Below are 15,330 nucleotides of genomic sequence, written 5' to 3'. Positions count from 1 at the left end.
GAATTGTATATGCTCTCCATTCAGACTAAAATTAATGTTCTGGCAGAAATTCGGCAGCTTGGGCCTGCAACACTGAAGCCCTTGCTCACATTTAATGATGCCCTCCCAGATACCATGCTGGCTACCGTGATGAAGCCATGTGTTCTTACCCACCTATTTTACTGCAGGTGGACAGGTGGCATATGCTGGTACCTGGAGCCGGGATTTGATCACCAAGCATCCTACTCCAGAGTGTCTTATTATACAGGCCTCTGCCTTAATGTTAAATCCCAATTAATTTCCAACCAATCTCTGGATATTGAAACTAAAAGGATTGATACCTTTTGGCAAATGTGTGTTTTTTTTTTTTTGTTTTTTTTTTTTAATTTTTGCTAGCCCGGCACCGAGGATCGATAAATGCAGTCTGTCTGCTGGGCCGCTAAACACACGTCCTTTGGGACATGACCAGTGAGCTCTTACTGGTGGCTCTGGAGGGGATCTTTGGTTTTCACGATATAGGACTGGCATCATGCTGCAAAGTATGTTATCCACACTTCTTTGATTCCACTGCCTGCATTGGAAGGGCAGTCTGTGTTAGTATTTGCAAACATGACTGGGTAAGATCAACTTCATTTCCCATTCATGTCCAAGAGTTACTACTGAATATGCCCTTTAACGGCACTCTACTCTTCGGAGAAAAAGCAGACTCTGCAGTGGAGTGCTTTAAAGAAAGTAAAGCCACATTGCATTGCTTGGGACTGTAGGCTCCTGTAGAGCAAATTAATTTCGAGTTCCACAAATTCATAGGTGGCCGGCATATATGCAGATACAACCTTCCCAGCCAGTGATTCAGCAGACAGCCCAGTTCTTTTCGGGGCCCTCCAGACTTTTAAGTGTCTGACTGTGTGTAGGCCATGGGGACACCAGTCCTCCAACTCCTCTCCTTCCCTACCACAACGGCCAACCATCCAGTTTAGTTTTTCCCTCAGGGATGCATGTCTAACCAACAGAGGGAGCATGATCCAGCACTTCCCCCTGGATTGGTGATCCATTACATTTAGAAGTTTCCTACTTATTGTTCAAAAAGGCTACATCCTACCTTTTCTCTCCACCCCACTCAATGTACCTACCACACCAGAGCAAGTTTTTTTAAAACCATCTGTCCATCCTGCTGCAGGAGGTACACCGGTTGCGCTATAGGGTGCATCAGAGAGACTGCTGAAATTTGAGAGGCAGTTGTTCCTTCTATTTTCTCGTCGTAAAAAAGATTGGGTGGTTGAGGCTCATCTTGGATCTCCAACCCGCGATGCCTTTCTGCTGAGGGATGCTCCCATTGGCTCAGTTCCTTTCTACGCTGAATCTAAGAAATTAACATAACGTGTATTTGTAAAGTGCACGTTCACCCCAAATGGGTTATCTTGGTGCTGAATAACAGATGTTTATTGTTACCCAACTCAATGGTACTAATTTTATCGACCTCCGATGGATGAAAGGCTGAGTGGACACGCCGGGATTTAAACCTGCGACCATGAGGTCGAACCGAGGCAGGCTCCTGCAGTGGATGCATTAGTCCACTGAGCCACCAGACGCGGCCTTTGAACCTGCAGTACAGCAACAAGAAGGGTGGTGTGGGCTACTCTGCCAGAGGCTTTTTTTTCTATTCAAAGCTGGGTCACCAAGGTACCTTCTAGGCTAAAGACCTGAAGCTTATCTTGGCTCCAATTTTGGTGCAAGATCCTCCATAGCTCACTGAGCTCGGGAATCATTCCAGACTGCCTCAAAGTAGGCCAAGTCACGCCGCTACTAAAAAAACAGGGCTAGACATTGAGGATATGAACAACTTTAGACCTGCATCGAACCTACCTCTTTTATCCAAAATTCTTGAAAGATGTGTCCTTCCACAGCTAACCCAACACCTGGAGAACACCGAGCTCCTAGACCCTCACCAATCTGGATTCAGAAAGGGATGCAGCACCGAAACCGCAATCCTAAATGTCATAGACTATCTACACAAGTCACTTGACTCAGACTAATGCTGCCATCTCATTCTCCTAGACTTATCGACCGCTTGCGATACAGTTGATCACACCCTGCTTCTCAAAGTCCTCCAGGAAAGAGCAGGCATTGAAATGACGTTCCTAAACTGGTTCTCCTCCTTTCTACACAAACGCTCGCAAAGAATAATATTTAAACTTTTAATCCGACCCCCTTCCCGTCAACAGAGGAGTTCCACAAGGGTAAGTACTCCCCAACTTTTCAACATCCACATGGAACCCCTCACCACACTACTCAGCAATTCCAACATCCCCTTGACACACAGCTTTATCTGGAAACCACCTCCATTGACTACCTACACAGACTAAAGGCCACGCTTAAAGAGGTACAGGAATGGCTCACATTGAACCACCTTAAACTTAATCTAGAGAAAACAGAAGTTCTCCTCATCTCCAACAGAGACGAAAACCCCCAAATCGAAGAATGGCTCAAAGCCATTGACGCCATCACGCCAACGCACTCTGTGAAATCTCTAAGTATCACCCTAGACCCCAAACTGGACATGAAAAAACACATCTCCAGATCTGCCAAAAGTACGTTTCTCAATCTGAAAATTCTATACAAAATAGAACCCTTCTTTCCCCAGAAAGACCTTCAACAGGCCACCCAGGCACTGGTGCTCTCCAGAATTGAATATGGAATCGCAACCTTGACCGGGACAGCAAAATCTCACCTAGGTCCCCTGAAAACTACCTTCAATGCAACAGCAAGAATGGTCACAGGAACTAAAATTCAACCACATCTCTCCCGCACTCAAACTTAAGTGGCTCCCAATTGAACAACGAGCCAGCTTCCGAACAGCCTGCCTCACGCACAAAGCCCTTCACACAGGCAAACCAAAATACCTGGCCGCTAAACTCAAAAGGTCCGGCCAGTCCAGGAATCTCAGAAGTTCCAACACGCTACTACTCATCCCACTGAAATATCGGAAACACAAAACCGCAACTAAATTCTTTGCGGGAAATACACCTAAGATCTGGAACTCCATCCCCCCCACATCAGAACGACCACCTCTTTCCTGAAATTCAAGATCCTACTCAAAGCCCTCTTCCTAGAGCGCTCTCGAACGTAACGAGAAGAACACAAGATACTCTAAAAAGAGCTCGACGCCTTACCATATCCTCTAAGTGGTCCAAAACAGTTGTCTTAGAACTATAATCACCAGGATCTCCCACTGTACCTCGTCCTGTTTGATAGGCACCCCACTCGCTATCAGCAAATTAACTCCTCTTTATGAAACCCCTCAACCTCGTCCCTCTTGTTCAAGATCTGTATTGTAATTATGCCTATAATGCTCTTAAGTTAAGTTACGGATTCTGTCTATGCTGACAAGGCTCATAATTGTACTCGCTGTGAAGAGCTCCGATACCCTCGGGTCCAGCTAGCGCTATACAATTGTGGACAAACTGAGTAGATGTTGTCTGGCATACCATGAGTGGTGCCTAGACCCCAATGAACTACAAGGAGTCTTTGGCTGGTGGTGAGAGAATTGGCTAGATTTTTTTCTTCTCTGCTGTGAGAAAATGAGGCGGTTGGTGGGGGAGGGGCGTTTAACCCTACTCGAGCAACAGCCGCAATACTCGTCAAGGCGAACCACAAAATGTCACAAAAGTTAACCTGTGCTTAACTCTCTAGCAGCTTGGCACACATGCATTTACGCTTCACATAGTATTTATGCAATCCTTAACCAGTATTAAAGTGAAAACACAACCGAAGGAAAATCCCTCACCAATTGAAAAAATAGTAAAATGTAATACATTATTTGACACCAAAATGACAAATTCAATCGGGAAAACCTGTGAAATGTAATTTGAAAAGTTTCAGCTAAGTATAGGGCACAGAAAGGAGGTAGAGCATGGTGAAACGTTTTTGGTGTAGTTCCGAGAGCAAGTCTGGCATCACAGATGGTTGTCACTGTAGCAAGAAGTTTGTGTCTGAATTTGTGATTATTCATTGCTAGAGATTCGTGTTGGTGGTCATTGCGGGTTGTTGATGCTGTAGCGTTAAGTGCAGATCTTGTATTGGCGATTGGTGCTGGAGGTCTCTGTAGCGATAAGTCACTTTTGCTGGAGTGACCCCTTACAGAAGTGACTGGAATTTCCTGCCTTGGTCCCATTCCATCTGGAGGCATGCAATTGGCTAGTGTGAATTCCTTTTGGGTGTGTGAGCTATGCAGTGTCTTTTTCAGTGCAAGTGTGACCGGTGACTGCTCGGCCCTTCAAGTCAGGATGGCCCATCCTGCCAACACCCAGGCCGTCTATTGTGTGGCTGTCTGGAAGGACTATACATAGGCCAACTTCAAACTCCATCTAGTCATTTGACCCAAAAAGTAGGCTGCAGGCACCAAATGGGTTGGACAAGAAAATGCCAACTTTAAGTGTATATTTTAGAATTGTGACTTAAAATCCAACTTCATCCTTAAAGAGAATTATAAAATACAATTCCTCAGACCCCAAAATTGAAATTTCTACTTACTACCAAATACAACTATTGCTTATTAAATGCACTAAGGTAACTACATTTTATCATATGGGATAGATAGGCCTCACAAAAGTGTAAATCAAATTTGCGTTCTTCACCTCTAGGACATGTAAAACGTAAAAGTACATGTCCAACTTTATAAATGCAATGCACTGTGAGCTGCTGAGGGCCTACCGTAAGGGTGACTTTTTATGTATTAAAAGGGAGGCTTCGGTTTGGCAAAAAGGTTTACTTTAAAGGCTGAAATGGCAGTGTAATGCTGCACACACAGGCTGTAATGACCGGCCTCAGACATGTTTAAAATGGGCTGCTAAAGTGGATGGCACAATAAGTGATGCAGGCTCACTAGTAGCAATTCATTTACATGTCCTGGATACATTTAATGTACTTTAAGTTCATATTAAAGGGGTATTTTATGTGCCAATTTGATGTAAACCAAGATCACTTTGTTCTAATGGAGAGAGCACTTTAGCACTGGTTAGCAGTGCAAAAGTGCCCAGTCCTAAAGACAACAGAACTCAGCAAAACAGGAGGGGTGAAGGCAAAAGGTTTGGGGTGATCCTGCACAGAAAGCCAGGTCCTATAGCCACTTTCAAATGTCAGTGTCAGTTTTGTGAGTTGAGACTTTGCAAGAACACATGTTGGGAGATGCATTCTCGCCGGAATGGAACAAGGGACTACTGCACATCTTTCTGCCACTATCTCTTGCCCTGAATTCTGAAGATCCTGAACGTCCTCATGTGTTGAGCCAGGAGAGTGGTGTACACAGAACTCCTGAGCATCTGTCTTCTGATCAGGCTAATGCATTAGGAGTACTTTCTGTCTCCGCAGCAGACAAGGGTTCTCCACCTGAATGTATGCAACTGACCACTCCATGAGAGGAGGCAAGTGGCTATTCAGATATTCCGAAGTGGTGAATGTCATCCTATCATACACCCCTCCACTAAATCCATCTATGCTGCATGCTGCGATAAAACTATTACCTGGTATCCTGGCTGAGGCACTGACCTAGATGTCCTTCTGCGTTTTTTGTCCTAAGCCCAGAAAGACCTTTTTAGTGGTCTACTATAAAAGGTAATTGGTCACTCCTTAAGACTTTCTTCATTTGAAGAATCAACAGTCCTTGTTTTAATCTTTTTGTGAAGAGGTTTATTAAAGACTTGATACAGGTTTTCCTCACAAAATATTTGTTATTGCACAGTGGAACTTTAACATGGCCTTGACATGGGGTATCAAAAATAAAGTGATGGATGGAATGCTTGAATTAATCTTAGCCAGTGGCAACCACTTGGGCCTCATCCCAGTCCATTGTTTTTCACCCATCATGCCTCCTCATTTAGGATACAGCTGGATGCAAATAAGTCTTGACACTGCTCAAGTGGGAACAGTCCAGCCCTAACCACCAGGTCCGGTGCTCCTTTAACTGGAACGCACGAAGCCCAGGGCTGTTTTTACCCTTTAGGCTCATCAGCCTGTTATAGCTCGATTCCAGTGGGACGTGAGCAAGGGACACCTCTGGGCAAACCCATCACACTTAGGGCATCAGATTAATTCTAGCACTCCATCCTTCACTTTTTTTTGAGTCACTTGTAAGTACTCGGGTGATCAGCATAATTACCAGTGGCTGAGACTAATTCTAGCATTCCAACCATCCATTTCTTTTATACTTTAGTGCAAGGCCCTAAGTGGTTCAGGTATGCCCAGGCGTGGGTCCTGTGCACCCTGTGCCTCGGGAACCAAGCTATACCTGGCTGATGAGCATTAAGAAGTACAAAAACTGGTCCTGGGTTACTTGTCCTCTGTTTCAGGGAGGGCCTGGCAGTTTGGGCTGGACTGTTTCCATTGGACCAGGGTCAAGACTGATTTTTATGTCTTGGTCTAAACTGAGGTGGCAGTGTGCCAAATAACAGTGGACTGGGATGCGGCCAGGAGTAATTTTCAGCCGTCATTGTTTTGTATACTTCAGTTGGTTTTGAAATGGTGCAGCCATCGAGAAGGTTCTTTGCCTTCCTCAGACAGCTGCTTGTCCTTCATAGTGAGGATTAGCATTTTCCTTTTTTTACTACTTGCTAAGGAAAGGTTAATATTTTCTGCTGGCATCATAATAAAATACGGGCAGAAAACTGTAAGGGTGGAGCCCCAAAGGCGATAACGCCAGGCCTCTACTCGCTAACTTTCTAATGAATCTCTGATATGTGAGTAGTGACTTCTTATTGTCACTTTTGCTTTACTTTTCGCTGACAAAAATAATGCATACCATCCTTCACCTTTTCCCTCTAGGTGCTTCACTCTTTCACAGATGCCATTTTTGACGAATGGATGAAGCGTGTTGCTCCCTCGGATGGCGTTTGGCCTCAAGAATTGGCTCCAATCGGCCACAACCGCATGTACAACATGGTGCCCTTTTTCCCCCCGGTAACAAACGATGAACTTTTCCAAACTGCAGAACAACTTGGCTATTCCTATGCCGTAGAACTCCCAGGTACGTTCTGTTGCTTCTGCATTTGTGGTGTGCAGGGCGCCGTTAAACAAGGGACCTGGGACTGCTCCATTTGCAGGCGCTTAATCAAGCCCATCCAATGAGCTATTTGAAGACGTACAGTACTAACAAAATCTAACAATATAATATTTATTTCACTAGAGTAAATATGCCTACATATCGAGTTTTTTAAAGTTTTTCTGGTGCCAGTGCTGGAAATAAACATAATTTACTGCGGAAACCCCCAAATTGGCGGTGCTGTGGTTTTGGCAGTAACGGTGCAGAGTTAGAGCTGTTAAACGACAGTCATCCTATGCATTATTACATTTTTGTTTCTATTTGCAACCTTCCACCTCAGAACTTGGAAAAAAGTGATGGTAAACTGTTTTCTTTAGTCATCACAATTAGACTCCAAGCCGGACTGGCCGTAGCGGGCATGGGCATTTTCCTGGGAGTCTGGAAGGGTGGCGGACAACTTTTGTTACAGTGGGCAGGTTTTGTAGCAGTATAGCAGCTTTACATTTTTTTAAAAAAGCAGCCCTGCAGAATTCCTTGTATATCCAGCTGTTTTCTGGCAACAATGACACTGGTAATTAATGTACCTGCTGGAGAGAGATCGGAGTTTTGTTTAGTCACATGTTTGACTCGTCTAAGGTAGCACAGAGGGTTACTGTGCCTGTTGCAAAGAACGTGTACCATGCACATCAGAACATCATTTTATGTGCATCGTTCAGTGGGTTACTGCATTTATCACAGAGATCCTTTTGTTACGAGCTGTTCATCATTTACGATCTTAATCTAGCACAGGAACCTATGAACTGCTATCAGAGCTGCATGCAAACTGCATGGTACTGGTTAGAAAGTTATTATTTTTCCCAGTATTTCTTTATACTAATGTTGCAAAAAAGGGTTTGTTTGGAAATACATTTTCATTAGTAAAGCCAACCCTAACTCCTGTGTTACGTTCTGAATCCGGAATTTGTGTATTTCCAGACCATAGTCTCCTTAAAAAAAAATAATAATAATAAAAAAAATACCTACCAGTATGTATAACCTGTAAATCCTACACCTTGTAGTCCCCTTTGACTTACATAACATTATTTGTGCACTTATTTGCATACATATGATTCATTGTTTCAGTATATTATGCGATGTAAAGTACTCCAACACCCTACACTGTAAAACCAATGGAAAGTATGTGAGAGGGGTTATGGAGAGATGAGGGGTCCTGTTGTGATAGTGAGGGATCATTGAAGAACCCCACAAAGATTGTCGTACCCTGGTTCACTGTAAGATCATCCTTTACTATGCTTTAAAAGCGAATACAATTGAATATATTATGAGAGGGGTTGTAGAATGCACCATTTTTTTAACCAAATTTTATTAGGTGAGACCTTCCCTCTCAAACCCCATTGTAGTGGTCCGGTTTGCTCACTGTGCACCATATGGGGCAGGTGTAACAAAATTTGCCAGGGCTGCTTTGGGTTCCCAGCCTGGCCCTAAATAGACTGCATTGTAAAATAGTTGATGAGGTTAATATCCCTGCTGCAGAGATTTGTAATGCATGGTATAACCCTGATAATTTACCCTGGGTGATTGTGCACTTCCCTGAGAGAATTGTAAGTAAGCTTTAGTCAGAGGTTTGAACCATTAGGTAACAGACGGATGATGTGGATGTTGCAGAGATACAGTTCATGTGAATCAGGTTTTGATTTCCTGTAAAATTGCACAGTAGGTTGTTGCATTGCAAAGATCATTATTTAGCCTACTAGTCCAGTGTTACAATGTGATGAAAGGTCTCCTTTATCCACCCACCGCAAAATATATACATTTAATATGCTTACAGTCCATAACTCAATCTCGTTATTTAATGTTGATGTAATGGGTTTGGTTGTGTAGTAATAAATACTGAAGTGTTGACAACAGCGTAGTTACACACTAACATGCAGGTGTACCTGACATGCCTAGCACAGTACCAGTGCAAAAAGAACAATTGATGGACCGAATGCAGAACAATATCATACATTCACCCCAGTATAGAGATATGGGCCTACATCCATCGTTTTTTTGATCCCCCATACCATTCCAGTTTGAACCCAGCCATATGCAAATAAGACTTCACCCTGCGCCCAATGGAAACAGTCCAGCCCGAATTGCCAGGCCAGGTCCTCTCTGGACTGGAAACAAGCATCCTAGGGCCGGTTTGAGGGTTTTACCCCTCATCAGCCAGGATAGCTTGACTCCAGTGGCATGGAGAGCACGGGACCCACGTCTGGGCAGTACAAGGACATGCGGTTGAGTATTTAAACACTTTATGAAACTTCCTAATCGTTGACACACCATACACCTTCCTAGTAGTACAAAGAGCTTGAATCTCAATTGTGAATTCACACTCCAAGGCAATGTTTGCTCTTTCCATCTACACTCCGCCCCCTTGTGACCCATCCCCCCCCCCTTTTTAGCTTTAACCTTTTACAGCACTGTGAACTGAAAATTAGGAAACCACCATCCCCAACTGTGTGCCAGAAAGGTTCGGAGATGGGCTTGGATCCCAGCTACAGCTCAAACAGCTGCTGTAAACTGAATCTGGCTGGTTCCCTCTTTAATCCAGCACTGTATATCCCTGTACATAAGTCCCCCCCTCCTTCTGCCAAAGTATTCCAAAATTTTCTTTAATTCATGCTAGAATATCCTTCATTTTTGCAATGCACAATGATTGCACAAGGATTATGCTGCTTTCCCTTTTTAACCACCTGCCCTACCTTTTTACTACCTGACCACGAAGCCAGCTAATTGTGTCCATGTGATCCCAAATAGCAAATTGTGGACTTTTTGCACCCTCTGGTACATGGTGTACTCTGAGCTCCTTTGAAATACTTTCTCGGGTACAGAGAAATGTGGTTGTTTAATGGCGACAAAATATGCTACTGCTCAGTGAGTCCTGACTTTACTTCGTTTAACCCCAAAAATCGGATTTTGGTTGATCTACTCTGTACTTGCTGTGAATTTCTTGCTCTTCATTTGTTACTCAGGGTAATGACTGATTTCTTTTAATTCTTTTTTGCAGCTTCTGAAGAAGAGGTCCGTGCCATGACCATTATGCTTGGCTCCACTGTTGGCGGGCTCCTCCTTGCTTTACTTGTGCTGGTGCTATTGCTTGCATTGTTTATGCACCGTAAGAGGAGGAGAGGATTTGAGCCACTACTGAATGCTAAGTTCCCTAGTCAACCAAAATACACTGAAGAAGCCTAATATTTTGATATTTTCTAAAGGATTAGCAAATTCTTGGTTTACATGCTAAACATTATATTAAAATTGGTCTTTCATACCAAAGGTTATAAATTGAGTTTATTTTTATGACATTTCTGAGCTCCTGTCATGGATTGTTTTGGGCGAAATTGAATGCTTACAATTGATCACGTTTGATTCACTGCCTAATTAGGAAGCATCCATGAGTTGTTTCTTACAATGTTACTCGTCTTCTGAGACCAAACTGTACCCGGCAGTCCAGAAACTACTGAACTACACTTTGAAAAGCTGAACTTCATTCATTATAAGGGGATTTTGAACTGCATGTATTTTATAGGTATAATATTTTATCCACTGGCATTCACCGGGTTATTGGAAGAAAGTTGTCAACAAGACACTACCTCCTACCTGCGGTGCTCGTCATTGTAATGGCCACACCTCCAGAGAAGTTCGCCTCGGAACATATGCTCACTTAATGTCGACTATTCTTAAAATGTTTATGCAAGTTCAAGGTTCCATTTTCAGCACTGTGCCCTGTTCTGTAAATTGGTTGCTGATGACTACCTATACTGGGGTTATTGACGTGCCCAGACACTACAGGGGTGAACGTAGAAATGGAAATAAAAGCGACCAGCCATTACATGGCACATCAGATTACTTTGTGATCTCTTATCACCTTCGAAATTAATTTCCAAAACTGTTCTTTTCTCAATCAAGGCATGTCGCAATGGATCCCGATTCCCCTCTCCCTCCTGTCTAACCTTAAAGCTGGACCTTTGTAAGTTTTTTTTATACTATTCTCTCATAAGAGGTAAGAGGCACTAGGGAAAGTAGGCCATCTACCATGGTGGCAAATTGAGGACCAAACCAGCCTACCACTTTTTTTTAGTTTGTTGCAATCATTGGTGTTGAAGATAACTCAAAATCGGGGACCATCCTTTTCAACGCAACTTTTACCACGCAGTGCCTTTACGACGCAACTATTACAACGCACAGTGCTGGGGGGCACTCTAGGATAGGGAATAGATTTAATTTACTATCCAACACCTTCCCTACTATCCACGGGGACTGGAGTTGGAATAGTAAATTAAACTATTCACTATCCAGCACCCCTTAACGCTATGCGTTGTAACAGCATGCGTTGTTAAAACTGCGATGTAAAGGCATACATGGTAAAAGTATGCGTTGTAATGTCAAACATGCCTAAAAATCTGTTGTATTCTCAATTTCCTAACTGCTTGATGTAAATAAAAGATGGTTCACACGTAAGATTTGACAAATAGGCAACATTAGGAAGTATTGTACTAGTTATAAAACATTGAACAAAGACCTTTCTACTGTCCCAGTGTTTGGGTATACAAAAGTGTGGTTAAGGGAGCATAAACGCAGGTAAAAACCTTAATCTAGCAAGTAGAGGTAGCAATACTGTAGTCATGGTTACTCACCCATAATTGATCGAACAGGTTCTTCACAGCACTCAACTGTCTACAATCTGCCAAAATCTAACTCAACCACAACCAAGAAGTTCCTTTTCAAAATGCTTTTAACGGCAATTAGATGGGAATCTCTCATTCCGAGGTTTGAGGCCAAGCTTTAGAGTAATTAAGGTTAGTTACTTGAAAACCTTAGTTTATGTACTTTGTTGATTTGGTATAACCGATTCTATGTAACTTGTGTATCTCCGGAGGTAAAGGGCAAGTGTCCTTAAAGGCAGACTCGTTTCCATCCAGCAGTACTTGTACTGGATTGATACAATCCTTAAATCCAATGGTGGCACCATATCCTAAAGAAGATCCAGTTCTACTGACGTAACTGAAGCCTTACTTGCCGAGTTACGCCTATTGGATTTTAAAGAAAATGCACCAATAACGCAGAATAGGTTATTAAAAAACTGGTTGGGATTACTGCAACTCTTTTAAGTGTGAGATAATATCTGTTATGCCACAACATGATCCCACCCACCCCAAACAGTCTCTCAGAGGGTCTTTGAACTGTTGGACTCCATGTAGTGTATAGAAAGGAACAATTCACAGGTTTCCTGGGAACAGACACCCAGATTTCAATCATAACTCATTTTTGCTTCCAGTCCATCTATGTTCAAGGTTTGTAAAGGTGATAACCCACATCCCGTTTGTTGGTGCCCTAGCAGTATTTGGCGTTGATACCCAACAGAATTTTGTCAGACCACATCTTCCACATATACTTTCTGCCCTGGACTAGGAGTCGGAGCAGATAACCCTGGATTCATATGTGTATGTATGTTCGTACCAGCAAGCTGGGTAAAGTTGGAGGTATTGTGTTCTCACCCACCTTCAGACATGTGTAAATGGGGACGCCGTGGAGGGGCAAACCGTTCTGTTCCTTGCCTGTATGGTGTTATGGTGTTCCATTTCAGTGCATCTACAGGAGGTATATTTGGATTTCTAAAACCAGTGCTTTCCCCCGAGAGTATAGCATCTAAAACTTAACATTGCCCCTTATTTGGATAGCTGTTGGAAAATATGAAACTAACCTTAATTCCATGTTAAGTAACCCTGTCCCCAAATGTTAGAGAACCAAATACATGAAGACTAAATTGACTTTCTAGTATGGTGGGAGCACTTTTCGGCATCCGCCTGCTTTGGGTCACAGACTCCTACCAACCCATAGCCAATACAATTCCTTGACCCCCAAAAGCTGGGGATGGGGTCCATATAAGTATGATTTAATCATTTCTGCCCAAGGTGGGCCCTGACTTTAGAGGAGGGTGTAGGCGGGCACAAACCTAGTCCTTTTCTCCTGGTCATGCGGTACTGTACGTGTTATGTTGCCTTGAAACTTCGATCTCAGACCTTGCAGGATTTGCTAAGTGGGGGTTGTAGAGTTGGCGGGCGCTAGGCCTGCATATTAGAATAATGGACCACGCAGACGCGCTAGTTATGGTGCAAAACTGGTCCCAGGCACGTGCGCCTTGCTTCTTTAGTTGACTGGGTCACCTGACTGGTGACACCTGTGGTGGGTGGATGTAGGGTTTCTTGCACTTGCAGGCAGAACATTAGAACGTGTCTGGCTAGACACAACATCCCCCCCCCCCACCTTCTTGAAAAGAAAGGAAAAAAGGTCCAACCTGGAAGAAAAACCAACAAACATTAAATAGCACTGAATGAGTTTCTTCAGGCCGTCAGCCAGGCGTCACTGGAACTTTGGACCGCATGGCCATGATGTTTTAGTTGTCCTTGGCAACGTGCTTTAGACTGGCGTGGTCTCAGTGTCAAAGTCTATGTACAGAGTCCAGTATCATTGCATTGGGAGATGTGGTGAGGTCTACTCTGGAGGATCTGTGTGTGAGGCCTTCTGGTCTTGGACTGTGACCTTCCTGCGTCCCGTGTGTGTCGCAGCCACTGCCTAGGTATTTCTCCCTTTCGGTCTCCCATTTCACGGGAACTCCACCAAGGCTCCAACTCCTTGGATTTCCACGTGGGCTGTGCGGGCCTTTGGGCAGGCTGTGCTTGGGATCGCTGCAGAACTTTCCACAGGACCACGGTCGAGTCTTGTGTGGTCCCAGGGGTGGATCTTCCAATGGCCGGGTGCGCTTCACTTCGGTATGGTGCAGGTTGACTGGTACACAGACACACTGTTCCTGGGTGGCTCGCTCATGGAACTTCGATTGGCTCGCTCATGGAACTTCGATTATCTGGAGTGTGTGGATTTGCGTTGGTGGTGCGATGCTCCTTGGTGGTGTTGAACGGTGGTTGTTTCTCATTTGGGCAGCAGTCGGCGGTCTGTTGTCTTGGGTGAGTTTGTGGAGCGAGAAGGACTTGAAGGGCTTCGCAGCTTGCCTTTATCTTGCTGAGGTTGTCTTTGCCTGTCCTGCGGTGAGACACAGGGAAGTAGTCTGACTTACCCTGTCGGTGTTCGGGACTGACTGGTCGCGCAGGGAAGCGTTGGCGAGATGCTCGCAACGCGCTGGCGTTTGGTTCTCCTCGTTGGGATGTCTCCAGGGACGTTGGTCTGGCTTCAGGACTGGACAGTGTCACTGGGACGCTTAGAGAAACTATTCACGCTAGCTGCGACTTCCAGTTGGGTCGTCTCCATGGACTGTCTCCCAAGGCGTAGTTCCGGCTGGTGCCTGTCTCGTGTCTCGGTGTGCTCCTCCGGTGGTGGTTCGAGTCTTCTGTCCTGTCACTCTGCTCCTTTCCTCCTGCCCGTCTGTGGTGGTAGTTTGCCCTGTGGCGCTGTGCCACTGCTTCCTCTCTGCGGAGTGGCATTGCGTCACTCCCTTCTCTCTCATCTGACCAGGATCTCACTTGGGGGTGGTGTCCTGACGTATGTGTCGTGTTGGTGTCACGTGGACCTCGCTGGGCGCCCAGACAGTCTCGCCCTTCTTCTGAGCCTGTCTCTGGTTTGTCCGGTCAGTAGGACCTGTACTTCCTCTAGGGAACTTTCATTGGACAGTCATCTTTCCTGTGGACCCGTCTCGGAACTGTCTTGTCAGTAGGACTGGTACTTCCTCGTGGGAATTTCCATTGGCACCATCTTTTGTTTGAGGATACCGCAGTGATTCTCTTTGATGCCTTCTGCTTGCCTCCTTCTCTTTGAGGAGGTCTTGCACTCCTGGGTGCTTGCCCATGCAGTCACGCTTCTGGATGAGTCTGTCGCACACCTTGGACTTGGCGCTCTTCAGCCCTCTTGGGGGTAACTGTGGTCCTGGTTGTCTGTCCAGCGACCTCTTCCTGGTCACTCCTGCTTGGTGCACTTCCGACTGCACGTATCGTTTTCTCCATGGAATTTTTTTGCTGCGCATTCTCTTCAGTCTTTCGCTCATGCAACTGTGGCAGCTGTTCCTGTGCAGCTGTAGTGTTTCCTTTCCTATTGTGTCCTGTGAGTTGCATTTGCAGAGGGGAAGCATGGCAGTTGGGGTTGCCTATTAATATCTTGCTGGCAGTCCGTCACAGACCCTTCTTTTTTTTATTTTTATGGTTTACTTTCCTTTTTCTGGAGGAGGCCACTTGCCAGCAGGGTGGCTCTGTCAGTCAACTTTCTCTGTGGGTCACAGCAGCCTCCCTCTATGCTGCCGGTCTGTCCATAATAATACTGTTGCGCAAAAG

General features: G+C 44.7%; 1 protein-coding gene across 1 annotated transcript in view; it reads left to right on the top strand.

Moving 5' to 3' along the window:
- Positions 1 to 10,327, top strand: part of DCT (dopachrome tautomerase) — a 72,964-nt gene extending 62,637 nt beyond the window's left edge. Inside the window, exons 7-8 of the mRNA XM_086934796.1 lie at positions 6,796 to 6,997; positions 10,062 to 10,327. Of these exons, the coding sequence (XP_086790922.1) occupies positions 6,796 to 6,997; positions 10,062 to 10,246 (387 nt within the window). The 3' untranslated portion in view covers positions 10,247 to 10,327. The remainder of the gene's footprint in view (positions 1 to 6,795; positions 6,998 to 10,061) is intronic.
- Positions 10,328 to 15,330: the final 5,003 nt, after the last annotated feature.

The sequence above is a fragment of the Lissotriton vulgaris genome, chromosome 8 (genome assembly GCF_964263255.1).
Source record: "Lissotriton vulgaris chromosome 8, aLisVul1.2, whole genome shotgun sequence".
Lineage (NCBI taxonomy): Eukaryota > Metazoa > Chordata > Amphibia > Caudata > Salamandridae > Lissotriton > Lissotriton vulgaris.
Note: the sequence above shows the minus strand (reverse complement) of the source record. Positions and strands in the feature narration are given on the sequence as shown.